Genomic DNA, 27,570 nt, shown 5'->3' with positions numbered 1-27,570 from the left:
AGAGCCCCCTGTGAGACCCCTGTGAGACACTTTCAGACCCCTGCAAGCCCCTGAGACCCTGTGAGACCCCCGTGAGACCCCTGAGACCCCCTTGAGCCCCTTTTGAGCCCCTTTTGAGCCACTTTGAGCCCCTCTGAGCCCCCCGTGAGGCCCCTCACGCCGAGCCCCTGAGCCTCGCACCCTCCCTCATGCCCACAAAATGGCGGCGCCCCTCAGCCCGCTCCCTGCCCCGTCCCGGGGGGCTCATCCCGGCGGCGGCCGCCCCCCGTAGCCCCTCTCCCACCGCCCCCCTCCGCGTCCCCCCGGCTCTGCGAGAACGACCCCGGCCGCCCCAAAACACCGCCAGAGGAGGCGGCGGTAGGAACCATGGCGCTGCGGAACGGGCGGGCGCGTGGGGGCGGTTTCCACGCCGGGCCGGCGGGAGGCTGGGCCGGGCCGGCCCCGCCGCCATGGCCGGGGGCTCGGCGGAGCTGGAGCTGTTCCGCCGCCGCTGGCGGGAGGAGCTGGCGGGGGGCGGCAAGCGGCGGCGCAGGGAGGAGGCCGAGCCCGGCGGGGGGGAGCCGAGGGAAGCGGGGGAGCCCAAGGAACCGGGGGAACCGGGCTACTTGGTGCTGGCCCGCGGCCTGCTGGATGGCGGCGAAGCCCCGGCCCGCTGCCGCAGCAGCCCTCCGCCCGGCCGCCCCGCTGAGGAGGCCGCGGGGGACGGAGGAGGGGACGGCGACGACCTCCTGGGGCAGCTCATCCGAGACCTGGTAGGACGGGGAGAGCCGGGGCTGAGGGGAGGCGGCGGGGGGAGAGCTCCCGGAGGGACCTCCGAGAGTCCCCCGGCTGTGGGGTCGGCCCCTGAAGGGTCTTAGAGTCTCCCTCTCAGCCCTCCTGAGTTTGCCTTCCAGCCTTTGAGGCGGTATCGGGGCCTTTTATTCGTTTAAAATAGGTTATATTGTGTGTTTTTTGCTTATTCAAGCTGTCTGATGTGCATGCTGTAATTAAGGGTGTCCTGCCCTGTGACGCTGCAGCGTAGTAGGAACACGAGTATGGATTCTTCGCGTCGAGGAGTTAATTGGGGAATAGTCTTAAACACAGTTCTGAACCGGTTAAAAGTTATTTTGGTAAATCCTCTAAATGCAATAGAGATTTTATTTACAGCGTAGGAAAACTAGGGGGGAAACCCATCTTCTTGCTTCTCGCTAACCTAGCTGTGACTAATTACTCTTTGCTTAAAAAAAAAAATTAAAAGGAACAGATTAAATTTCTGTCTGCAAGGCACAAATTAATCCATTTAAAGAATTAGCGCTCCATTAGTACACAGGAGCCCAAATCTGTCTCAGAGGGGATGGCAGTATCTGAGATTTGGATTCATTCCAGTAGACTTGGAGTTGGGCTGCTGCTGACTTAACGTTACTGAGCGCTGTACTATTAACGGGCTGGGGGGGATTTGGGGTGTAGGAAGGGAAGATCTGGATCTCTCCCTAGCATTGAGATTGCTTTAGGAAGGAGTTGGTGTGAGCTTGTGCTTTGTCACAAGCCTGTGCTTACAGTTTGACTATGAGCACCGTGCTTACAGTTTGACTATAAGCCACTCCCACAGTTTAAAAATCTGTATAGTTGCTTTTTTCTTTCTTTTTTTTTTTTTTTTTTTTTTAACTTTTCCATGAAGGAGCTGTCAGTCTTGAGTGCTGTGCCTATACTGGCCTGTCTGTAGGCAGCCTGGATCCAATGATGTATTTTGGTACGTGCAGCCAGAGCAGGTTCTGCTGGTTGGAAGCGAGTCAAGTCCAATTTGGAAGCAGCACGTTCATAGTGGTGCTGTGCCTGGGCTCCTACGCCTAGAGCTAATAAGCCTTGCCGAATGGCTCATCTTATTTGTTTGGGCAGCGCGTTGCTCAAAAATGGTTGTGTGGCTCCTGGACCCGGGCTGGTTCGCATCTGGCCAGCTCGAGGTCTGCCTGCGTGTGGCCGTGGAAACGCACTCCTAGAGCCCCTTTTATTTATTTAATGCTGCTTTGTGTCCCCTCTGGAAATAGGTGCAGTTTAAGCCATGTGAAAACAGCGTTTGTGGAAATCCACAGCAGGGAGTGGAGCCAGCGGTTCTCGTTCGGAGGGCATTGAGAAGGAAGGGAGAGGAGAAGGGGCCATTTGTTCAGGAGGCTGATGCGTGAGAAGGGACAGGAGCAGGAGGTTTGGCAGCAAGTCTGTCTTCAAGTAACTACAGAACAAGTGCAAAGTTCCAGTGTTTATTATAGACTGAGGCTGTCTTGCTAAAAAGGCCTAAGGGGAGCTTTGCCCATCTTTCTGCTGTCTATACACCTGTCTTTAGTGTGGAAAAAGCTTTACATTAACATCTTGCACTTTATTATACAATAGTTTTCTTGTGTAATTGTACTGTAAGTAAACACATTATTGCCAGTTTATTGACACTGCAAAGAATCTATGTTTAAACAAGCAAGGAGCTGTTATAGAAGATAATTACTTTAAAAAACAAAAACAAAACAAACAAACAAACAAAAACAAAAACAAACAAAACAAACAAACAAAAAAAACATAAAGGTATCAGGGCTAGAGAAGCACTAAGAAGCACTTTCTCCACTTTCTGTGGAGGCTCATGGGGAACAGTCGGGAGCTCTGACACACCTGAGGGGTGGGATGCAGACACCAGGAAAAAAAACCCTGGAGCATACAACTTCAGAGTGACTTAAGGAAATGCTCTCAATGGGCTGATTTTGCTGTCTCTGTATTAGGTAGTATAGGAAAATTGGAGTTGCCAGATAGAAATGCAGGAGAGGACAACTCTTGATGCAGCAGTCTCAAGAAGATTTAATAATGCGGTAGTTAAGGAAAAAAAGTCCCTCTAGGGCATGTGTGTTTTATTTAGGTATTTAGGTAAGTGATGGATTCTTTGGTGTAGAAGTGTTTTTGTGATAATTAGCTAAAGCAGCAGGTCTTTCAATACATTTCCTATTAAAAATTGATGTTTCTGACGAAGGACAGAAACAGACAGTAATGCCATCTCCATTCAGTTTTAAGATCAAAATGGTACTTTGTTTTCCATCATCTGTTTCTGGTCTTTTTGACTCTGAAACCTCTAAAAAAAATAAGTTTTATTAGAACTTGTCTTGCCTTCCTGCGCCATCTGACAACAGACAAGCCTTGCAGTCCTCTTCAATTTGCTTTTTAGCTCCAGTTAGCAATATGACTCCCGTTTACCTCATATGATTCAGGGAGAACAGGGAGTAGCTCGAATATCTTTGTGCCAGCGTCATCTGTCTGATGTTGTGCCATTATGGGATGGAGAAGGAGAATTACTTCTGCCCTTTTTGTGGACCCATGATGGTTCTGAGTATACAATGCCCTTTCTTAATACCATGGTAACTTTTAGTGGTATCTAGTTGTGCAATAAAGAAGCCTAACGGATTTTTTTTTTTCCCTTTTCAGAATGAAATAAATGAGGTTCCCTTCTTTGATGTCCAGCTGCCTTATGAACTGGCATTGAAGATCTTTCAGTACCTGGGCAAGGCTGAATTGGGAAGGTGTGCTCAGGTAAGTGCTGCTGGCAGTTTGCTTCCCTTATTCTGCACACAACGGGCAGACGTTCAAGCAACAGTCAGGCACTTTGATGCAAGGAAGGTGTGTTAGCCCTAGTGGCTCAGCTGATTGCGCTTTTGGAAATGCTTCCAAAACTGCATATTGAAAAGCAGTCATAACTGAGCTACATTTATGGCCTCCAATCGAGTGTAGTTAACCAAAGCAGTTGCGACTTGCACATAAGTGAAACCTTAACATTTAAAAGAAATGCTTCCAAAGATCTTTTGATTCAAGCAAATGTAGTCAGAAGCAAGTGACTGTCTTGCTGTAATATTTAGAGCTTAGCACTTTACAGTGAGAAGGGAATGGCAACAAAGCTGCTTCCCCCACATAATAGCATGAGGCTTGAGCCATGGAAAGCTGACAAGTATTGCAGAGAAAAGTCGAGTAGCAACTTTTTGTCTTTTGTCTAAGACTTTTGTCTTAGATAATTTCACGTAAGGCTAATTCCTGATCCCCCCCTAGTTTGTTATTTTCTGGCAATGCTTTAAGATAATGCTTTCAGCAGTCTGTTCTCAGACGTGCATATAGTTCTTGCATTGTTGTAAACTGCCTTTCTCTTCACGTGGCCTTACTACCATACACACAACGTGCATGTGTTTATACTTAGGACTGTTCAGCCCATGTTACTGAGTCCCTGCCTCGTTTCTCCACACACTGAACGATGAACCTCCTCTCTGAACGAGTCTCCAAAGCAAACTTAATCAGCACGGGCTGATTACCCTGTGAAATAGAGTAGAATGTTGTGGATATGCGTTGCCAACTTCTCCCATGATTGCTGTTTAGTGTTTCCGGCTGGTGTTTATTGAATTGTGATGTGCAAAGCACATCTTGCAACTTCGCAAAATCCAATCAGAATGGATCTTTGTGTTATACTCAAAAATATTCCTTGGACTGTTTGTAAGATAAAGAAATGTTAGTGTGTAAAAACCCAGAAGTGACAGGGAACATCTGTAGTGGACGGTAAACTAGACAAAATATTAACCAAATTGCACATGCACTGAAATTAAAATGGGATTTTACCCTTCAGTATGAGTAAGTCATGGTTTTAAATAGTTAGAGGTCTTTATTCCTTTATTCTTTGACTTGCTAATGCCTTTTAGGATTGCAGACTGGTAGAAGAGAAATACTCTTGCCAGGCTTCTGTTGCAGAGGAGAAAAAATCTCTAGAACTATTTTTGGTACTGTCTAGAAGAAAAGAGAAGCTTTCAGATATGCTTGAGTTTCTGCCATTTAACATGGAGAGGTACAACCTGTAAAGGCCACACTCCACAAAAAGGGGCAGGATAGCGTTTTTGGAGTGGATTACTTTAAGATTATTCTCTCTCTCTTTCTTTCTCTCAGGCGTGATCAGGTTACCTTATGGCATAGTAAAAGATTGGCTGCTGAGGGGCTGCTCCTTTTTTCTGCACTTGAGCTGCGTTTGATTTCTCTCTCTCACGTTTGTTTTTAACTTGAACCTGCTCTCATAAGATGTGTTTAACACTTAGGAAATTTTCCACGTCTCTCGTTTGCCTTCTAAGGCTGAGTCAGTTGGACCTAAGTGGCAGCTGACAGGTAGCTGAGCAAATGCCTGGTGTTTTTACAAGGTTTTCCGAATGAGATGACTATCCAGTGCTTTTAGTGGGGAGCTGGCTTCTTGTTACGTGTTTAAATAAAAAGCAGAGCAATAAAAATAAATACCATTTTCATTTTTCTCTTGGTGATTTTGTTTTTGAAGGGGAGGGAGGAAGCCCTCTTCTGTTAAATGGAAAGCCCTGCTGCTTTACGGTGTTATCGTAGAAATGTTTTTTTTATTAAAGTGCCTTGGGATTTTAGTGAAATTGGGCCAGTTAGTGGAATTGGCATCATGAACTATGTGAGTGCCTTTGGAGAAAACCTGTTTGCTTAGTTCTTTATGCCAAATTGGTAACCGACTAACAGTAAAGTAGCCCGACTGTGGAGTGTCTTTGAGATTTAATCACACCACAGACTGCTCTGGAGAACTTTAATTTCACCCTGATATTTCCCCCTCCCCCTCTTCCCTGCAGCTTTTCTTTGATTTTTGGAATTAGTACCATAAAACACAAGCTATCCGTATGGCACTTGAAATCCTAACGCCATGTGCAGCCCATAAATTAATGGTGTCACCAGTTCCTGAGCTCTGGTGGGATCGCAGTAGCTGTGTCATATTCAGTAGTACCCAGCAGACCAGCCCCAGCAGGTATCCCCTCTATACAGTCGGAGGAAAAAGGTGTCTGGGACTTAATGTCTCAGCAGAGTAGCAGCACTTCTTTTCCTCAGCTTTGTGTTGCCCCTACAGACTATTAAGAGCACCTTTTGATTTCCCTTCTGACCACTGGAGGAAGGCTCCGTGTTATGAGCAGCTCTTCTGTGACTTCTGTGATGAGGATTTGAGAACAGCCTCTCCTTCCTCATGGTCGTGATGTAGAGGAAAAAGGACAACAGTCACTGGGGACACCACAAGCATGACACATTGAAACACACTAGAACCTCTTGTGGTATTTAGGGCTGATGCTGCAGGCACCAGGGATTGAATTCACTCATGGCCTTGGGATGTGACCTTCAAACTGCCAGCTTTGTGGTAAGGTGACATGTTCCATCTGGGAAGTTCTGTGTTCTTAGTTGTGTTACTGCTTTCTAGTAAATACCAAAAGCTGCATAAATGACATGTTGTGGTGTGAAATACTTCTGGAGAGCGTGTATTGAATTATAGCAGTGCTAGGGCAGAGGTGTGAGCGTTTTCATCTCGAGATGATTTAGAAACATTTCCCAACACGACAACTGTGTATCTAGGCCCAGGGAGACTCATTCTAGGAATTTAAGAATGAATTGCATGAATCAAGAATTACAGATGCTTGCTGTTAAAGCTTCTGGAACTGTTAAACTGGTACTGTTTAGATGTTTGAAAAATAAAATCTCAGTTATTTTATGAACATGCTTTTTTATTGTGGTTGTGTGTGGGTAAAAATAATCACCCATCCTCCTAGTTTGGAGAGGGAGAGCAGAGAAACGGATGGATAAGGATTTCCTGATTCAGGGGCTCAGAATGAGACTTAAAATAACATTATGGCTGTGAATTGAAAAGATGAGCAGCTTCCACCTGGTAAATGTGCATCTGAATGGCTTTGGCTTAAATACTATTTGGCGCCAAGCATTGTACCGAATTGAAGGTCCAGATATTTCTAATTGAGGCCCCTGGATTCAGCAAATGAACCTTGAATATATCTTTGTGTGACCAGGGAAGAAAACAAACCTAACGAAACAAAGACAGTTATCAGATGGGGAAGGATGAATAAACCTTCATTAGGACTTCAGCCAGTTGATTAAGACAGGATTAGAAGAATTTCGGATTTGTTGGAAGAGGTGGGTTCATTTTAGTTTCTTTGTTTTGCTTGTTTTTGCAAAGAAAAACAAAAAAAAGAATCCTCCAAACACAAAACCACATAGCAAAACCTATGTCAGCAAAAGCCTTTGAAGACCTTCTAAGCATTACTGCTTGCCGAACTAGAGATATAAAAGTGTTCCCGTGTAGAGCCCAAGGGAAAACGAAGTTTCTTTACTGAGAACAGTTGAGAACTGTAGTAAAAGGATAATAGGAAAGCTAACGACAAAATTTAATTGGATACTCTAAATCTATAAACAACCCTGTAAGATGTTGTCATTGATCGTTGTCGGAGTTTGTATGTGGTGTAGATTTGGAAATAATTATGCTCATAGTTTAATAAGAGCTTTGCGTGCCTCAGCTCCTCTCCAACAAGCAGGATGTATGGGTGCATATAAATAAAGCTGTAATACTCTGGCTTTCAGTGCCTCACCTGAAACTCGAAGTCAAGCAGATATAATAAAGCTGACTTCAAGCCAATGGCTGGTTTTAATGCAGCAGCTCACAGTGGTGCTGTAAAGTGAAATGCTTGAGACACTTTTATTAGAGATTTCTTGCAGCTGAGGCTCGCTCAGTGGGGCTTTTACAAAGGATTGTCATGCCAGTTTTGGTGCATTAAGAAAAGGCTGTGTTAGGGACCCTTTGGAAATTCATGCTTGTAAAGCAGCAGGATTCGATGTAATTTGATTTAAAAAAAAAAATCATAATAGAATAGGATCTCTATTCCCCTTAAATGTTTATTCCTGAAAGTTGAATAGGCAGTCTAAATTTTATGTAGTCGTCCTCCCCTCTCCTTTTTTTAATGTCTTTATAAAACGCTTTTAAGACCTTGAAACCAGAAAGGTTTGTACAAACACCGTCTGTTTTGGCAAACCCCAAAGGTTTATGTTTTTTTTTTTTCTTTGCTTTTTTTTTTTCTTTCTTTTAAAGCAAGTGGGCATAGTTGGGCTTTGTTCACTTCTGTTTGTGCATTCACCTCCTCCATGTCAGCAGAAACGTGCCCCTGTTTTGGGGGCAGAGAGAGGTGCCTGTACTGTTCACCAAGCTTGGCCAGGGTGCTCAACTACTGCACAACAGCTGCTTTTTTGTGTGTCAGCAAAAAGCTCATATTTTTTTTCCTTTGAGCAATACTATGTAGGTTTATATTGCTTTACAATCAAATCATGAGCAAATTCCCCATTAAACTGCAGTTGTTTGTTTTGTTTTTTTTCCCTTTTGAACTTTAGGAGAGTGTCCCTATAGTTGCAGGAACATCAAGCACTGAAGTCCCTGTTTTTTTTGGTGCAGAATGCCATATAATACTAGAGAATACTTGGTGCTGTTTTGGTAATTTGTAAGGCAGTTGTTATTGCCCTATCCAGGTTGTTTTCTTCGATGATGGGAAAGGGTTGTGTGTCCTCTGAACTGAGGTCTCTTGGTGACTAACTAGAATGCCTGGACTTGGATATTCCTCTTCGAGAGCTGCTCTCCTGTACGGATAGAAAATAACAATATCCAAGCTGGAAGGGACCCACAGGATCACTGAGTCCAACTCCTGGCTCCACACGGACCACCTAAAAATCAGACCACATGTCTCAGAGCATTGTACAAGCAATTGTACAATGAAAAACTTGAAATCCAGCAGGCTTGGTGCCGTGACCACGACCCTGGGGAGCCCGTCCCAGTGCCCGACCACCCTCTCGGTGGAGAACCTTCTCCTGATACCCAGCCTGAACTGCCCCTGTGGCAGCTCCAAGCTGTGCTAAAAATATCTGTATGTTGCTTAGTCTTCCTCAAAGTTTTCTCTTGTATCAAACCCTCTACTTGTCTCTTGGAAGAAATAGGTCATGAGATGTGATGCAATTCCTGACTCCTAATGAGACACTGGCTTTTGAAAGCAGAAATGTCACACGTGCTTCCTTACAAGAAGACCAACACAGAGAGCACAATGTAAATACAACAGCTAGAAGCTTCATAAAGGTTCCAAGGAGAGATCTGTTTGTATACAGTGTTTTTGCACTCCTGTGACTCAAGGAGAACTGTAAGCAGGGTCACATTAATGGGACCGAGTGGTCTTCTGGGTCTCAACCTCTCTGCAAGCCACAGCACACGCTTGGGCACTCCAGTGGCTTGTGCTCTGTGGCCTTACTGCATGTCTGTAGCAGCTAAAAGGATCTTACACTTTCAGTGGTCCTCGTAGTGTAAATGATTTTGTGAAGCTGTGCTTCATAGCTAAAAGCTCTGTTTTTAAGAAGTCTGATGCAATGCATGCATGCAGATAACAAAATATAAAAGGAATTCATCTCAAAAAATACAGAACAAGTGATGGTTTATTTTTCTCTCCACAGTGCTTTGTTTTACCTGTGTGTAAACGTGGACTGAATGGCAAGTAAACGTGAGGAGGTGGTCCTGTGAGTTTCCTATGAACAGGGGACCTAGATTTTTAGGTGCAATCCTGGGAGTGAGACACAGCAGCTTCCAATTAAGCATCCAGAAAGTGATGTCAGACTGAGAAGGTTTTTTTAATCTTCCGGAAACAGTGTGTGATTGGTTGCTGCTCTCACTGGTAGCAGCTTTCATTGGTTAAACCTGTTGTTTTTTTTAGATTAAGAATTACAAATGCTACCTAAATAGCCTATTACCTCTTGAATCTTTAAATCTAAGCCTGCAATTAATTATGAAGCTGCACCCTCTGAAATGAACAGCAACTTGAGGCTACTTGATAACCTGAATAATTCATTTCTATTTATGCAGGCTGTAATACAAGAGGTGCACACCTTGCAAAAAGGTGCTTTCTCTCTCTCCTGACCTCAGCCAGCACCCAGGTCTGACAGCACCCCACCTAGGGCTGCCATGAAATAGTGCTCACAACGGAGAACTTTGGGTAGCCCTCATCCTTTGGCAGCCCTTTCCCAACCCCACTCACAATGGAGTCTGCACTTTCTCTCTCTCCAAATCCTAAACCTGACCCTGTTTAACCAATCTGCTGGGCAGGGGGGTTGGACCCAGGTGATCTCCAGAGGTCCCTTCCAACCTCAGCCATGCTGTGAAATCACTGTCACCACCTAATCAGGCATTGTCAGTAGGTTGGTGGTGTGATCTGCAAGGTTTTCTTAGCTACAAATAAGAAAATAAATTCATACTTTTGCTTACAGTACTGCCTTAATCATTTTTTTGCTTCTTTTGCCTTACAGATTTTCTGTGACGCTCATATTTCAGGTTAGGATTGTGGCCACTGAACACTGGTGTGGAGTATTAATGGATCAGAAACCAAGTGTTTCGAGTCAGTTATTCTCAAAAGAATGAACAGAAATGTTATATTGTTTTATGTAAAACTGAACTTCTACTAATAATTTAACATATAATAATTCTGTATACATATATACAGAAAATATATATTTGATTTCTAGGTCAGCAGAACCTGGAAAATACTTGCAGAAGATGAAGTGTTGTGGTACCGGCTGTGCCAACAGGAAGGATACCTATTAGATACGAGCATCTCTGACCATTCCTGCTGGAAGCTCGCCCTTAAGGACTGTCGTGCCAAAGAGCACACTTTGAGAACCAACTGGAAGGTAAAAAGGGAAAGATTGGTTTAATGGGATCCAGATGCTGTGGAAAAGTGGGAACCACGTTCAAACAAGTGGCGGTGAAAAGTTGGTCTTTTGTATTGCAGCTTCTTTTTGCTAGTTAAAAGGGAAAAGCTGCTGGGGGATTTATGAGACTTTGCCCCAGCTGTAATTTTTTTTTTTTTTTTTTCCTCCTCTGTGACTGATTACTTTGGGGAGTGAGTCTTTCTGTTTGCCATGCTACTCCCTTGACTTTGGTGAAAGAGCGATGATTTTACTTCAGCCGTCCTTTGGTAACGACAATCAGTCCTTAAGATGAAGGCTCCTTCTCAGTTCATTACATATCTTAGCAGAAAGCAAGCGCCATGTCTTTGTTGTGGTAGATACATTTCTCTACTTAATGATTATGAATGATAACGGAGAATGATAGCTTCTTTCTCCTTCGTTTTCCATCTGTAAAAAATTCCAGGAAACAAGCATAAAATATATTAGTCTCTCTCAGCTGCACTGCAGCTTGTCAGGAGCAATAGAAAAGCTTGGAGTTTGCTGTGAGGAAGCAAATGAACTTGGTAGATGAATGCATTGCAATACCAACACCGTGTCTCATCTTTCTGCACAGAACCGCATCGGTGCTGTGAGTCAGCTGCAGTATGAGCTGGGGAAGGTTCTCTGTGATGTACATTCTTCTGATGGAGTCGTTATTGCTGGGTGAGTATGTTGTGTGATGCTCATTTGTCCTTCACCGAAGTCTCAGGCTGCTTCTTAACAAATTCAAAAGCAGCATCAGTTTGAAGCAACAGGGGTGAATTTTGGCTGCAGTTCCCTTGCGGGTGAGAAACTTTGGCCCTAAGGTAAGTGATAATTCTACATATATATCTACAAATCACTTCACCAGTGCAAGTTTTTATTGTAATGCTAGCTTACAGTAGTCCCTGGAGAGACTGCAGTACTTTCCAATGAACTTTCCAATTTCCAGTGAACTATATCTACTGCTTTGCTGCAGAAGCGCACAGAATAAAGTAGACACATATTGAAAAAGTTTATTACTTTTTTTTCCCCGAAAAACTTCTCATTTCAAAGATAGGTGTGTCCTGTGGCAAGATAAATTTAGGCCTATCGCTGTTCTACCCCATTTTTAAAAGACAATTAGGAAGAAAAACGTGGAGAAACTCAACCTCCTCTTCTCGTAATATCAGACTTTGTCAGGACTGTGATTTAGTATTAGTTATTCGCTTGTCTTACACTTTTAAAATGCTATCTTAAGAACCTCCCAAACTCTTGGCAGAGATTTTTGCGTCTTGCCTCCGTAGAGGTAAGTTTTTACTGTATTCTGCTTGAATTTTACAGGTTCAGTAATGGCCAGCCTTCCAGAAGAAGTCACACTAGTAAATAAAAATGATATCATCTTGGGGCAGAGGACATTGTCCTCTAATATGCCAGAGTCCTGTATTTTATAGCACTCCAAGTTAATGGTTTGCTTACACATTGTGGTATGAGAGAAAACTGCCTATAAAATACTGTAAAATTGACTTGTCAGTTAAAGGAAAGGTGGCTTGAAATATAGTAAGTGTAGGTAACTCCCATATACACTGAAATGCTTTTGCACACTGTTGGGCAAGTGAAAGCTCAAGTGTGAACTAGGAGACAACAGGAGTGAAAGGGGGATTTCAAGCTTTTCCTATGATTACTGTTTACTAGGTTCTCTCCCACTTGTTTTACTTTTCCCTTTGGAGGTCTCACTTTGTTTTTTTGCTGTCCTGTCATCTCATTGACTATTGCTGCTCTTTCGCAGCTTTCCATGCAATGTTTTTGCTGCTGCAATCAGTTACATTAATATGGTGAAAATGCTTCTGCGGAAGACTTGGGTAACGTGTGACCTCTGGACGGGCAGTGCCACACAGTGGTTAACCTAAACAGTGGCTGTGGGAAGAGACATGAAGAACTCGTGCCGCTGGAGTACGGCAGCTCTTGCATTGCTCCTGCCTGATGCTGAAGTTTCCTTGGGCTGCAGAGGCTCCTGTAGGACATGGCAGGTCCCAGGCTGCTGTGAGCTGCAGCTGGGATCCAGCTCTGCAGATTGCAGCCTGCATTCTTTTGTGCCCTTCAGCCTGGGCACTGTGTTTCCTGGCCTTGGCTAGGGGTCCATGCTACTGTGTCTGTTCCACTGTCTCTAATGAAACCTCCTGTACTTCTCTGGGAGCCAGAAACCCCAGTTGTCTCCATGTTCCTGCCAAAATCTCCAGCTCTTCTTTTTCTTCATTTTCTCCATTGTGTTTTTATCCAAACATGCAGTACATAGAAGGTAGGCAGAATAATTTCTAAAGGATTAATAAACAAAGGAGGTTTGTTCTGTATGTTAAACTCATTAGTCCATTTTCTAGCTTGGTGTATCACAGAAGCTAGGCTTATGTGTGGTTTCGGGTGATCTTTTCGTACTGATTCCCAGTTATTCCAGTGCTCTTGATTCTTTTGGTGAGTTCATCTGAGTTGGCATAGTGAAAGGAGATGTGCTCTTGAGGAATTGAGGTTCACAAAAATAAGTGAGCAGGTGAGAAACAACTGAGGGAAAAGATGCATGTGCACTTCCACTGGGAAAAGTGATATTAAGGTTTTCACTCAAATTAATCTTCAATAATTTCCCTTCAGTGAGAAAATGAATTTTAAGAATGAAGTGCCCTTTTATGGAGCCGTGCGCGTACGTTTGATAAAACAACATGAGGAAATCAAATTCAGCTGTTTGACTTTACCTGTTCAGTAAATTAAATGTTTAGGATAGTAGAACACAAAAATTGTATTACTTCCTTTGCTGTTTACCTCTTGCCACTCCCTCCGCTCTGATAGCTTGAGATCTCTGCAGGCATCTCGCAAATTGCTGAGAGCCAAAAGCAATTCTGTATCTTGCTCCAAAGAAGGTGAATTTGTTGTTTTGCCAGTGATGATCAAAGTCTACAAGACAATAGCACACTGCTCTCCTCCCGGTAATATCTCAAAAACTATCCAACTAATTTAGGAACATACAACAATAAGAAAACATGACTACTGGTACTGTTACAAAAGCTGGATGTGTCTGCTGCCTCAGGTGTCTTCAGCATCATACACAGGTCATTGTTTCCCAACTGTTTCTCTTTTCTCATCTTTTGATTTTTCACTACCTGAGAGAATGAAGTCTTCAAGACTAAAATTTCCAGTTCATCCCCCTATAAAAAATAAAACAAAACACTTGTTTTTTTGGCAGATCTCTGGCAGGGCATACAGATCTTTTCAAATTTGTTGTTTGTTGCATTATTTTTGTATAAATGTTTTTATTCCATTTGTAGTAGTGTAGATCAAAGAAGACAGACTTATAGTTAAAACTTATGAGGATATTACTTTACCGTACAGGGAATTACTTTGTCCATTATGTACATTTAGTAAGTATTGAGGTAGATTGAAGGTTTTTTTGTTTAAATCCAAACATAACCCACCCCTTTCTCTCCCAGCTTATAGTACTGTACTTAATGGCATTGTGCTTTCAAATTTGTCATAAAAGTGTAATGAATCTAGTGATCAATAGTTAGCTGTTGCATTCTTTCAGTACTGAAGAAGTAATTTAATAGCTGAGGTTAACAGAAGTCAATTTTCTTCTCAGTATAAATATCAATTATCTGTTACATTTAATGATTATATCTCTAGTTTCACAAACACTTATGTGCTTAGCTTTACATGTGAATAATCATAGTTTACAGCAAGGCTTGCCATGTGCATACAGCTAAACAACAGCCTGTGACTTTGCAAGGCTGGAGAAGTTGGCGATGATCTTAAAGCTAATTTTGGGTGTTGAATTTTGTGTGTTTTTTTGTTTGTTTGTTTTTGTAAGCAGTGGCTTGTGGCATCATTTACCTTTTTTTCTCCCTCTGTATTCAGGTTGCTGCACTGGAGACAAATAGGGCCACTCAGTTTTGAGCAGGTTTTTGATGCCTGACTTTGGGGAGCAGCTGCAGCGCTCTGGCTCAGCTCGGTCAGGCCAGCCAGGCATTACGTTCTGCCTTTATGGCTGGAAACTGTGGCAGTGCGTAGCAGCTGCTCCCTGGTTTCAGGAGGTTCAGCTCAGGATCTTGGGAGATCAGAGAACGGTTATAAAAATAAAATAAATAAAAAGGAAGGGAGAATAAAGTTCTCCAGCATCATATTTGTGTATTTTGGATCTTGGAGCAAGCCTGGGAAGAACGGTGTTTGATTTGAACCTGTGCTCTGATAGACCTCATCTTGCATGCTTCATTATACTGCTTCAGACTCTGCTGGAAAGTGGAATGATGCAGCTTTATTTTAGTTGCTGTAGAGGTTTTGTTTTTGTTCTAATCGTTCCAAAAAGGAATTTGTACAGGTTGTGGACAGGGTGATTTATAACAGTGGCTATGAGTGTAATCCGCAGAGGCATAGCTTGCCTGAGCTGGTCCAGGAGTGGATCTCTTTATTAATTTCTTGTAAAGAGGCAAAGATGAGCTATACAGGGTTGGCTCTTCCTTAGAGAAATGTCCCTATTTTCTTGCACTCTCTTGTACTTTCCCTGTGCTGCTGCCAAAGCTCAAGCCAGAAGATGGCAGAATATCAAGGACTGATTAAGTGCAACCTGAGCTGCGAGTCGAAGGTGGCTGCTAGCAGCTCTTCTTTCTCAGAGCGCCTCGCATTTACTGGCTGACATCAGATAATTCAATCTGGCCTGCATGCAGAGCATCTTGTGTTTATCATTAAAATTTTATCCCAGCGGTTACGATGCTTGTTTTCTGGGTCAGACCTTGAATCCCTTTTCATTTGAGACAGCGGTGTTTGTGGTTACCTCACTCCCAATCAATGTTGTATTCACCAGCCTTTCTACAGTTACATGTCTCGAAGGATTTTCTTTAAAGAGATGTTGTCCTCCCCCCTCTCCCTACTCAATTCAAATGTAGTTTCTTCCTTAAGTCAGAGTTTACTTAAAGCAATTATGTCTGCTTACTTGGCTCTTATAAATTACTACTGATGCTTATGTTTGCTTTACCTGATACCATTGTGTGTTTGCTTTCAATACAGAATGCCTGGATTCGCTCACTTTCTCTTAATAAAATCTTAAATCTGGGTTCTTTAAGCAGGAGCATATTTGGATGGTAAAATCAGTATTTATTTTTTTTCTTGGTGGTGTTGACAGACACGCTGACAGGCATATGTAGTCAGAGGTCAGGTCCTCCTTGAGATACAGATCTCAGTGTGAACCTGGGGCTTGCTGGTGGTGTCACTGCACAGTGGATCTCGTGGTGTAACAGGTCAGTAGTGTGTTGTGAGGCTCTCTGGCTCTGTGAAGTGCTCACCTGTGGGTGTCCTTGCACTGCGTGGTAAACCTGCCCTGTGTTGGTGGCTGTCACCTCACCTCGCATTGCACCGCGTACAACCACACCACGGCTGCAGCGGTCCCAAGGCTGATGTTCTGTTGAGCATTGTGTTGGTTATTTTTATGCTTGCAGAGAGGGCACTTTGGCTTTGCTGGTGCCGTTTGTAGCTCTGACAGCTTTCCAAGTGAAAGCAACAGAAGAGATCTGTAGTAAGATCACTGTTCCATAGGCCTGAAAATACAAAGGTGTCTGATGCTTTTTCTTTCATTTTTTTTTTTTTTTTTTAAGAATGTGTGGTACATAGTTAAGAGCTTGCATAAATGGAGATTTAAGTGGCACATGCCTGCACTGTGCCACAGAGACACATCAGTGGATGCATGGAGCCTCAACACCCCTTACAGATAGGCTGGGAGTCAGCCCTGGGTTCTTCTCTCTACATTTTAACTTCAGAGGTTTTCCTCCTTCTCCTTTCCTAGATACTTTTTTTGAGGTAAGGGCCAGTGAGATCTATCTGCTGAGTGCCCTCCATGAATCTGCAGGTTAACACTTCTCCTTTCAGGGTGGAGCTACCTGGCACAGATGGTGTTTCTCCTTTATTTGGGCAGTGTTGCTTAATAAAGGCAATGAGAGGCAACAGAGGAACTCTCTAAATATCCTGCATGGTTAGGGGAATCGTCTGTTCTAGAGGTAATGATACCTTTTGACTCTGCCATACTGAGAAGCTAAGTGCACCGAGATAACTTTATTAATAAAGTTGTCTTTATTCTGGAGTCTTATGGGAGTTAGAGTTTAAACACTGCAGTGTCTTTGAACATTGTGGGCCTTGCAGTTTAAGTCACTGTAAGCAACATACAGACTTAAAGCAGTTGCTGGTATATGGCGGATTTCTTTGTTCTCCAAGATCACCTTCCACACTGCTTTCCTCTTGCTCAAAGGTGACCTGCAAATGACTTTTTAACAAATGGGCTTGCCACCCTTTTTAGCTTCATTATGATGTGTGAAACTAGCCCGAAAGGCTTGAAAACACTTTTCTGCACTTTTCAAAACTTCATGTCAACTCTCATCTAATTTGTTTTTTTGCTATAGGGCTTGTGGGCTATTCTCTAGGTATTTATTATTAGCTCTTGCATCTTAATTCAGTATGCAGACCTGAGGAAACCAAAATATTAATTAGTAATGAAAATGAATAAAAGTTAACAAACCCAAGTCTTAAACAGCCTGAGCAAACCCCTTCCTTATTTAATTGCTTAAATTTCACCGGCATAATGATGCAACTTTGAGAGGTTTCTCCCTCGCCTCCCGGTGGCTGAGCCTGGATGTAAAACAAAGCAGGAAGGAAGGATGCAAAAACACTTGCCTTCTTCCTTCAACCACCCCCAAACCCTTTGTGCTCTCTTCACTCGTTCTTGTCATTGTTAAGAAGTAATAAGTGTCAGACCTGTTTTTTCATGTGAGTCACCTTTAGGAGGTTGAAAACGGGATGACATCACGAGTTCAGAGGGGTCAGATGACAAACTCCGGGAGGTAGGTAAGGTTGTGTTAAGTGACAAGCACATCGGCTTCTCTGTCATCTGGTGAAAAAAGAGCCTTTCAGGTGAAACCAATAGCAGGAGCTTGATACTGACTCTTTGTGACAGCTCCCTTTCCAGCCTGGCCCACCATTAAGCTATTGGTTTACTTACAGGTTTGATTGGATGCAGAAGAACGCGTTGCCGCAGCGGGATTTGCTGTATGTGAAGTGATGCCTGCTGTTTTGAAGTCACAGCAGTTATTTGCGAGCTTGTAAAACCCAGCTTTCTGCCGAGGCTGGACCAGCCCATCTTTCTTCTTTTGTGAATTTCTTGGACAGTTCATTTTTACAGTTTTCATGACCTACCAGCCTCTGTTGCCATCAGTGCCTTAAAGTTCAGGTGATGCTTTTCCTCTCTGCTGTTGCAGTGTGTTGCAGTTTGCATCCCTTCTGATACACAAACAGATCAATTTACATCATCCTCAAACGGTCTTTTCTGTCCCGTGTCTGAAACCGGAGCCACTGTGTTATTTGTTCCATTATAGGGTTGTCCTTTTATCAAATAATATAGCTGATGTACCGGGTCCTTCACAAATTACATCATAATTCCTCCTGAGTTCTCTTGAAAAAAAATGTATATTTTCCCCTCCCACGGCAGCAGCCACAGGCAGTACACATTGTGCTATGTTTCCTTGGTCAGAGCAGCTGTTTTTGTTAATGGAGCCTTGTTCTTAATGATGGGAGGTTCTTGGCCTTAAAAAAGAAATGGCTAGAGACAGTTTGGCTTTCTCTAACTTCTTTTTAAAGTGTTCATTAAAATGTTTTGCCTGCCATATAACCCTTTGGCTTGTTTCTGTTCCCTTGGTATGGCATTTGCATGTGCTTAAAATTAATAAGAAAGTAAGGCACACAGAAGAACTTGGTGAAATGTTAATTTTGTTACAGATAACAGAAGAATTTCATGTTCTCTGCAGCAGCTTAACCCACTTTCTAGAGCTATGATTTCCTAAATAAGGCTATGAGAATGAAGGTGTAAACTCTTTTCCAGCTTAGTTTCTGTAAGTGTTCAGGAACTGATGGCAGGGATGCTCAGAATATACTTCCTACGTGTTAAGCCTTAAACTGTTTCCAAACCAGTTTTGGTACAAGTTCAGTCACTTTTTTCATTGCTGCTCTTGTGCAGCAACCCAAAGTAATGTTAGGATGGAATCACAGACATCAAGTTGTTCTACCAGTGTTACGATGGTTTCGAGTGCTGGTTTTGTTTACCTCCATCTGTTTTTTCTTGTGTTTTTGTTGTAACTTTCTGCCACTCTGTGTAATAGCAGAAAAAAATCTTTTCTATCCCACTTGTATTTCATTTTTTGTCATTGTGTTCCATTTATATTCCTTTCTGCCATACAAAGTAGCTCTCTTTACTCCGTCATTGTATTCTGTAACTGCTACTAGACATTTTTCCTGAATCTCTCTTAAGAAACCTCTTTGCCAAGCTATCTGCTGGTTTTATTTGTAGTGGCAAAATCAATATCTCTAACTGTAAATGAGAGCACAGGAAGGCTGGGGGGCTGCTACATCTTTCATCCAGCCTTATTTGTGAGGTGTCTCTGACTCTCGTAAGTAAGCTGTGTATCGTTCTCCCTCACTTCAGGGAAAAGCTGTGGGTCTTAATGTTGAGTATAAAGAAGGTGGCAGAATCTATTTAATAATTTCAGCATTGTGTGTTGCAACGAAGGCATTTTGTAACTTGCAAAATGTTTGATGAAGAGGTTTTTGAAAATAAAAAAGAGGTTTTTGAAATTGAACGTTATGAATTACCACTTTCTCACTTGAGCCTTAGTGAAAAATGAAGCTTTAAGAGCAGATTGAACCAACTAACAAAGGTGTTTGGACTCAATTTGCATAGCTAATTGAACTCTATTCTTAAGTCTGCTGAGGGGGGTCATTGACTAGGTACCCTAATTAACCACATGAAGGACTTGTTAGGTGCTTTTGGTGGAATACGGATGAAAGGTCTGAGATCGTTGTTGCAGCAAGACAGTGCAAAATACTCATTATTTTACTTGCTTATCAACAGGCATCCATTTAAACAGAGCTATAGCTGGAGATTGTTACTTGAGCGAAATTCCTACTGACTTCAATAAAATGCATTGACATTGTAAGGACTTCATAATAAGATCTTTTGAGTATTAACAGATGGTCACTGACTGCCTGAAACAAAGTTGTTGGATTTTTTTGTTTTGTTTTGTTGATCACCGCAGGTATCTGGAAACTGAACAGACTTTGCCTTCTGGAAATCAAACCTGACTGTGAAACAAAGGCTTTTCTTTCTCCTCCTTTTTTATTTTCTTGCTATGATTTCTTTGGAGAAAAATATGAAAAATATAAACTGATTTGTGAGGTGTCTTACCAAAAGTCTTTGGCGTTCAGACCAACTCAGTGCAGTGAGACTGGCCCTGGAGTGGTGTGCTTGAGGCAGCCTCTGGAACGGACTTACACCAACATCCCTTTTCAACAGAAAGCCAGCGATGGTCTGGTTGACCTGCCTGTTTGAAGTGAAATTCTGCAGTGCCAGCAGTAAGTGGGCCATGAAGGAAAGCAGTTTGTCTTTGCTGCTGCCATGGACTGAATGAGTAGAGTCTACTGTTTTGAAAATGTTCCTGTTAACAGTTTTTCTTTTGTGTATTTGTCAGTTTATATATTAGTTGCAGTTGTACTTTGCACAAACACTAATTAGACAGCCATCAACACTCAGGGCCAAAGGCTTACTAACAATGCAACTGTGATAGCAGTGTCTTAATTGGTTGAGTATAATTGTCATTAGGCAACGATAAAGACATCTGGGGCTCTGGAGAGAGATCAGCCTCCCCCTCCTCCTCTTCCCCAAATTTGTTCTGGCTATTGCTATCCAACACAGTTGAGCTTTTTCAGATGAGATTCTGTGTTCTGACCAGTTTCCTGATGTTTTTCTCCTTATGAAATCGTCTGCCTCTTCAGCACCACTTCATTAGAGCAGTGCACAGCCTCCATCTCTGCTTCCTCCCACATGTGCTCTGCACTTCACCACCTGCTTCCCAGCCATCGTGGGACAGCAGCAGCTTTTAACCCCCGTCTCCTCCTCCTTCGGTCTTCTGCTTTCACTCATGTGAGAGGACACGAGGAAATTGTTCATCTCATTATGACATTACTGTCAGTAAAGAGATGCTGAAATGCTTTTGATTAGCGAGCAGGTATTTTTATTGTAGTACGTTTGTAGATAACGTATGAATTTAATTTTTATCAATTTCTCTATACCATATGCATTCCACTTCTTGTTCTGTTTCAGCAAGTTTATTTTACTCCTCTGTAAAGCTTAAGTTGAATTTGCAGACTCCCTTACAGATGTATATACATATCTGTCTAGAGTTACAGTACTGACCTGTCAGAGTGAAGAAGTATAGTAAGAAAAATGTATCTCTTCTTTCTCCAGCTGCTTCTACTCACGTGGATACACTGAGATGTTTAAAAGAACAAGAGCGAAGTGAAATGTAGGTCCATCAAAAAAGCTGAGTGACTTGGGTGGGCAGTGTCTGTCAAACACTAAGAGAAGGGCGGCTGCATCTGGTGAATTGGGAGAAGAGCATGCAGCCCCAGAGCTGAAAGCCAGGCACTGGAGGAAGTTGGAAGGCATCAGGTCAGAGGGTATCTGGAGAAGGAAAAACTTGGGACATTAAGCAATAGTCTTGCATTGCGCCCTGTTGTGCTCAGGAAAGAAAGACTTGGAATAACCTTTCTTGATGAAATACATCAGGTCTTAACAGTTTTATTTTTGTTTCAACTTGAGAACACAGATTTTTAGGTTCGGGATTTTGTTTGTGTTCTTTTTTTGTTTGTTTTGTTTTTGCAGCTGGCTTGTATTAGATATCAGAGTGTTTATGTGCCACTGGAATAATGATTTCAGTATACCCAGCATGGTAGGCTGTGGAGGAAAACAGCAGCTGAATGCTGTTGGTTATTTCAAACAATAGTACGTATTTGTTGTTGTATTAAAAATATTTTATTCTGTCTCCAGCAGAAAGCTCTGTGGGTTTTTCATAGCCTTTGTGGTAGAAAAATCAGTAACTGAATGAGTTTGGAGCGCTCTGCCTGTTCTGTGGCAGCATACTTCAATCTGGGGTTCTTTCATTCAGTAGCTGGTAGCCCAGGCAAAATTTTCATGGGGAAATGTAAAGGAAAAGAAAAATGTTGTGGTAGGAAATAAATAGAAATACTGAAGTTATCTAGGAATAGGTTCTGTGCAGTGCAGCGTGTTCTTCAGCCATCTATATTGATATGGCAGATTTGTCAATTATCTGCAATAAAGCAGCCTTTTTATTTTTTTACAGCGAGGCATTGCTTTAATAGTTTAAAAGCCTTTTGTTGTGGTTACAAATTGAAAGTGTGTTGCTCTTTACAACAGCATTAAAAGCCGGGAGTTGAACCATTAAATTTTTTAGGTTGGAATTGGACTCATCTGCGTTTGACACTCTTCCAGTTCAGTTCTGGTACGGGCCCACCGTGCTCTGGGAACCGATGGCGATGGCCAGCGGGGTGTGCTGTCAGCTGAGGAGGTGCTTTATGTCTCCCATTTCCCCATTCTGATTCAGTGCCCGAACCCAGACCTCCATTTAGCTTTCCAGTGTGGTCTTGGAATGCCTCTCTGTCGGTGAGGTTTGCTGCATGGGACTGAGGTGGTGCCATGCTGCACTGGGAAGGAGGTGAGTGGTGGGGCTGAGCGAAACGGGGCAGGAGGGATGCTGGAAGGATGGGGGCAGAGATGCCTTACTGCCCTCCTCCTTTCTCTTCCTGATGAACCTAAGGCACTTGTCTTGGCCTGCAGTGCACCGGTGGGATGTCTGGACCAAAATGCATGAAGATAGAGTTTGGTAGGCACTCAATGGTTCTCCTGGCAAATAAAATGCTCCACTCTGATGTTATTCGTTAGGTCAGGTTAATGGTTGAACCTGGTGATCTTGAAAGCCTTTTCTAACCTAGGGGATTCCATGGTTCTCTCTCCTGGCAGAACGGGAATGAGCATTATGGCTGGGATCCTCTTTTGTGGTATTCTGTAGTATCTGCCCCAAACCCACCAGGGAATACCTGAGGTACACCTAGGAAATCTTTGTATTCAGCAGGTCCTTGCTGAGGGGGGGAGAGCAGCACAGCTTCATGGTATGGAAGTGAAAGCTCTCCAGCGTGTGCCTGTCATCATTGGAGAGGGAGTGAGGATAGGAGTGCAACCACAACAGATATGTGCAATTACCCATTCCAGATGCAATTTTTGTTGTGCTTCATCTCCAAAGTTTAAAACCTATCTGAAATGGGAGCTTTTCCATATTGCAAATTGGTGATATTTCCTGTGGACTGGTCTGGACAGCTTGTCTAGAGTAAAACATCTTTCTTTGCTTTGGGGAAGCTTCTTTCTTGTGGTATTCTTTTCAAATAGTGCTGCTGTAAATGGGAAACAAAAGCAAAATTTATGGGGAGACCTGGGCCTTATCTGCAAAAGGAGGAGGATGGATAAGTGCTATCCCTCCCGATCCTCTCATTTTCTTCTATTTCATGGTGTAAAGCATTGAAAAGGAAGGCAGGTCTCACAAGGACAGGTCTCTTTGCTTTCTAGTTCAGTGCAGGGAATTAATGTGCTTCTCATTTTGCTTAACAATTTGTACCACCTCCTATGGTACTTTAATCAGGTGTGTGTAGTGGAGAATTTCCACACAGAGATGTTGGAAATCTGCTCCAGAGTGCCTGCAGCCCAGGTGTATGGTCCGCCCCGAAGAGCTGGATAACCTGTCCTGAAGTCCAGCATCTTCTGAACCTTTATTAAGCACCTTCCTTTGCTACCTCTGTAAACAACTCCTTTCTTATTTTCGTCATAAATATGGGACAGGCAAGTTTCTGCCCTGTAGACCTTTGAGGTTAAGAAACACTCTTGAAATGTTCTTCTCCTAAAAAGCAAGATATAGCAACAAAGCTGACAGAGCAGGAAACACCCTTCATTTCCAACAGAATCCACATCTCAGGTATGGCAGAAAAAGACATCTGAGACTGTTAATTGTCACAGTAGTGTCAGAACTTGTCTTTAACTACTGAGCTGTTCCAAATTGACCATATTTTTTGACCAGTCATAGAGGGAGCTTCTCTTCTACTTTGCCTGCAGGACACAGGAGTTATTTTTTTCCTTTAATAGTACGTTGTGTGGCACAGAACAGTTTTTATGTTGCTGTGTTACAGCCTTCACTCCATTAAATATATTCAGTATTATCTGAGAAGCTTATTTCTGTTTTTTGATTTTCTCATTAGCAAAGTGTAGTTTGTCTGATGTTAAGCTTCTTTTTTCCTGATATTTTGGTAGGGGAGTCTTCTGTGAAGAAAGAAGCATTGCTTTAATTCTAAAGACAACACTTGATGCTAGGAATAAATTAATTAGTCTTCAGAGTTGTAGGCAAGTGATCTGTTGGTGAGGCACTGAGGAGCTTAGTTCTATAAAGAGCAGTAGGTTGGATGGGTGTATGCATGTGAATGCTTGTATGTATGTACATAAATACTCTGATTAAACAGCCTTTCTTTGGCACAACCACAATCATACATTTTTAAAGACTAAAAGGAAACAGATTGAAGTTTTGCCATGATGTAATTTAGACTCATTACTGATTAACTTCTCTTTTTTTCCTGAAGCCCTGCTCTCGTTGCATTTTATCTGTAAAGCTAACATTGATAGTTGGTAAACTGTGGTAGCTCAGTGGTGTCGTTCTTGTAGCTCCAATTTACCTGTCTTAGTAGACTCAGTGCTGCATTCAATAAATGGGAATAAAATGAACAAAGTTGATAGGGTTGTAAACACGAGGAGAATCAGTCTAGGAGCTGTAAATGGCGTTGAGTTTCCAGACGCTTCTTGTTCCTTCCTCTCTTCTCTTGCGGCTACCTCTTTTGAGATGTTTTTGGAATGAATAATAGCTTTCCTTTCCAGATACACATCAGGGGAAGTGAGGTTGTGGGACACGCGCACCTGGGACTACACAGCCCCCATCCTGGAACCAATGCACGGTCCTGGTGATGCTGGACCTCAGCCACATGTCTCCTTTGTGAGGATAAACAGCTCTCTGGCTGTAGCAGCTTACGAGGACGGTAAGTAACCACAACTCTCCTCCCTATTTAGGGGAGAAAAAAAAAAAAAAGCTTTACAAAAATGAAGCAGCTGTGCTCAGCTTTTTGTGTGTCTGTAATCCTGTATATACACACACACGCACACACTTGCTTTTATGTGAGAAAGTTGGCCAATAACCCTAAATGCATTAGGAGGCATTGGAACATAGCACCCATTAAAACTGATGTTTAATTCCTACTGGAACTGCTACACAAAGCTTGAGTGCCAGGCTGTAGTCCAGCCAAAGTATCTTAAGCAAATAACTTGTTTGGCTATAAAAATATTAAATATTCTTCCACCAGCATTCTCCTCTATCCAAAACTCCCTCAGGGTAGTGTGGGGCTTTGTTATGGGAATAGTGGTAAACTTGCATGTCTGATTAGTCTGTGTCCTCTTATGTTCCCAGTGCAGTTTATGGATGCACATTTTCTTAACTAAAATAGTGGTTTGCATTGTTGGATTATTATGTACTTTGATATAGAGAAATAAAAACTGTGACCTAATATTTAATGAAACTAATAAAATCCTGGTTATAGGCATTATTTTAAATATCCTTAGATGTTTGTATAAAGGGCAACAAGAGTCATAAGCCAACTACACATCTACTGGACTTGGGGTCAGCAAATAAAAAAAAGTCAGGGTTGAACAGTGCTTGACAACTGGAGTCCCAGGTTGAGTTGCCCAGGCAGAGCTCAGCTTTTAGCATCTTTCTTTAGGTTTTGTGATTTGGCACTTACACCTTTTCTTAAGTGTGAATAAAGACAGTGGGGTTTTCGTTTTTTTTTTTTTTTTTTTCCTTTTGTGTGCTTTTGTTTTGTTTTGTTTTTTAAGATATAGATCATTGCACACATACTACAATCTTGGCATTTTTGCATGTGGAAGCAAAACCAAAAATGGGCAATCTAAACAAAATCTCTAATCCTTATGTTTTATTTTATAAGTAAATTATATGTTTTATATCTGAAAATAAATGTTTAAGAAGCTCAGCTTTCGTAGTGTTGTTTCTAGTCAGGGTTGTGCTATTACTGTTTTCTGGGGCTAAGAATTGTTGATAGGAAACATTTTCTGACAACAGCGAGTCTGGTATTACAAAACAGTCATTAATATTATTTACTTGAGTCATAGGAAATTATAACAGTGAGGGTTTTAAGTGTTGGCTTTTTGTCCAATGTGCCAAACAATGAATATAGCAGAGGTTCTTTTGTTTGTTTTCTAGTCTCCCACTGACTAATCTAATAATCTGTCTCGGGTTTTTTTCTGTCACACTCCTTGTCGTCAGTCCTGTGTGTGCTGTGACTATGCTAGTTTGCATAAAGCTCTGCATCTTTTATTCTTTTGGGTAGAAATTTTAATGGGCTCTGTGATATGGCAGTTACTCTGATTTGAGAACCCTGGTCAGAATAGATTAGTTTCTATGTGAACAGGGAATTGTAAAAACTGTTTTTAGAAACGTTTACTAACGGGAATCTGAAAGCACATATTTACAGTTTGGTGGAGAGAATTATTTTCAACATGGGGGGGGGAGGGCGGCTTTGAAGATAATGTGTTTGATTGTTCTTTGTTGTACTTTTCCAGCTCCCTTTTCTCTTTGTTTGTAAGTTTGACTAACACAGAGAAACCATCTGCTAGTGTTGGAGGTGGTGCTGTCAGGCAAAGAGTCTAGACTTCTCTGTCGAATCCCTGGCTAGCAGACTCGTTCAGATAACATCAGTTTCTCCCAGTTCAACAGAGCTCACGCAGTGATGTCCTTGGCATCTGATCACAGGGAAGAGCTAACAGGCAGATTCTGCTCGTGCCGTGCCTGCCTTGCAGCACTGCTTTCTGGTTCGGTAGTAGCAAACACTTCCCAAGGCATAGGAAATACAGCAAGGAAAAAGGTTTGTCGTACTGGGATGCCTGCATCCAAAGTGAATTGTAACTCCGCGATGGCACTAAAGAAAAATTGAATTGTGACTTTTGGTGAACATTTCCGACGGTGTCATCCTCCAAGGAACAAGCTGCAAGGAGAGGTAAATGAGAGAGAAATGTATGGGGAGAAAATGAAGTTTCCTCTGCCCATGCCAATACTCAGTGGGGGCACTGCATGTACACCTGGGGCAACGGGACTTGGCAACTTGATCCACAGTTGTGATTTTTGAATTCCAACCCACTGGCCTCATATTTCTTCTGCCTTGTTTCCTATTGTCAGCACTGGCAGCCCTCCAGTTTGATTTTACCACTAATTGTGTTGCACGTTACCAAACTGAAATGAATCAAATCAAAATGCTTTTCCTGGAGCATTAGATAAAGCAGGCGAGGGTTCTGGGTAATGAGCAGATGCTGCTAATGCAGGGACAGTAGGGGCCTTGCCAGGACTCCATCTGCTCCATGCTTGCCTGCCTTTGGCTGCGAGCCACAGCTTTTGGGAAACAGCAGTCTACTTTAGCCATCACCCTCCCCCCGCCCTCCGGAGTCTCATAGTTTGACTTGAAAACAATGTGGTGCGACAAGAGAACATACTTGGGTGTTGGGTTTGGGGTTTTGGTCTTTTGGGGGTTTTTGAATGCAGCGCTTCATACTCGTTGTAGGCAAGACGGGGTGGTGCTCCTGCTTACGGGAGTGCGCTGAGACGTGTGGGGAGGACGTGGGGGCCCTTTGCAAGACACAAAGCATCCTGGAGAAGGGGAAGGTGGCTTCTGCAGGGATCAGAAGTGGCGCTTGCTTGTTGGCAGGCTCCAGGAAGGGAATTTTGGCAGTGCTGCTTTCTGGGACTGGAAATCTGCTGTCTTGTCCGTTCCGATGCCCTTAGAGCTGCTTGCGGGTGTTGTCCCTTCTGTACCCTGTTTGCAGAGACAGAAATGAAGTAATATGTTTGGAGTCTTCCCCTAAGTGCCAGGACCTGCTGTGAAATAGCTCCAGCAGGAAACAGGCTGCCTCAAACTAAGGAAAGCGAGTGTTTTAGGTTTCTTTGAAGAAAACTGCATGTAGCACGCAGCAGTATAATTATTCACGTAAGATGTACACAGGTGTGCAGGTGGCTGTCAATACAAAACCCT

The 27,570-nt window shown here is 42.7% G+C and overlaps 1 protein-coding gene across 1 annotated transcript in view; it reads left to right on the top strand.

Moving 5' to 3' along the window:
* Window positions 1–449: 449 nt before the first annotated feature.
* FBXW8 (F-box and WD repeat domain containing 8) overlaps window positions 450–27,570 on the top strand; it is a gene marked incomplete at its 5' end in the record, with an annotated part of 51,455 nt that continues 24,334 nt past the window's right edge. Inside the window, 5 exons of the mRNA XM_082773800.1 lie at window positions 450–752; window positions 3,433–3,537; window positions 10,357–10,521; window positions 11,135–11,223; window positions 24,359–24,516. Coding sequence (XP_082629926.1) covers window positions 450–752; window positions 3,433–3,537; window positions 10,357–10,521; window positions 11,135–11,223; window positions 24,359–24,516 — 820 coding nt within the window. The remainder of the gene's footprint in view (window positions 753–3,432; window positions 3,538–10,356; window positions 10,522–11,134; window positions 11,224–24,358; window positions 24,517–27,570) is intronic.

The sequence above is a fragment of the Aythya marila genome (genome assembly GCF_965140915.1).
Source record: "Aythya marila genome assembly, chromosome: 17".
In the NCBI taxonomy this organism is placed as follows: domain Eukaryota; kingdom Metazoa; phylum Chordata; class Aves; order Anseriformes; family Anatidae; genus Aythya; species Aythya marila.
This window is presented reverse-complemented; position numbering and strand designations above follow the sequence as displayed.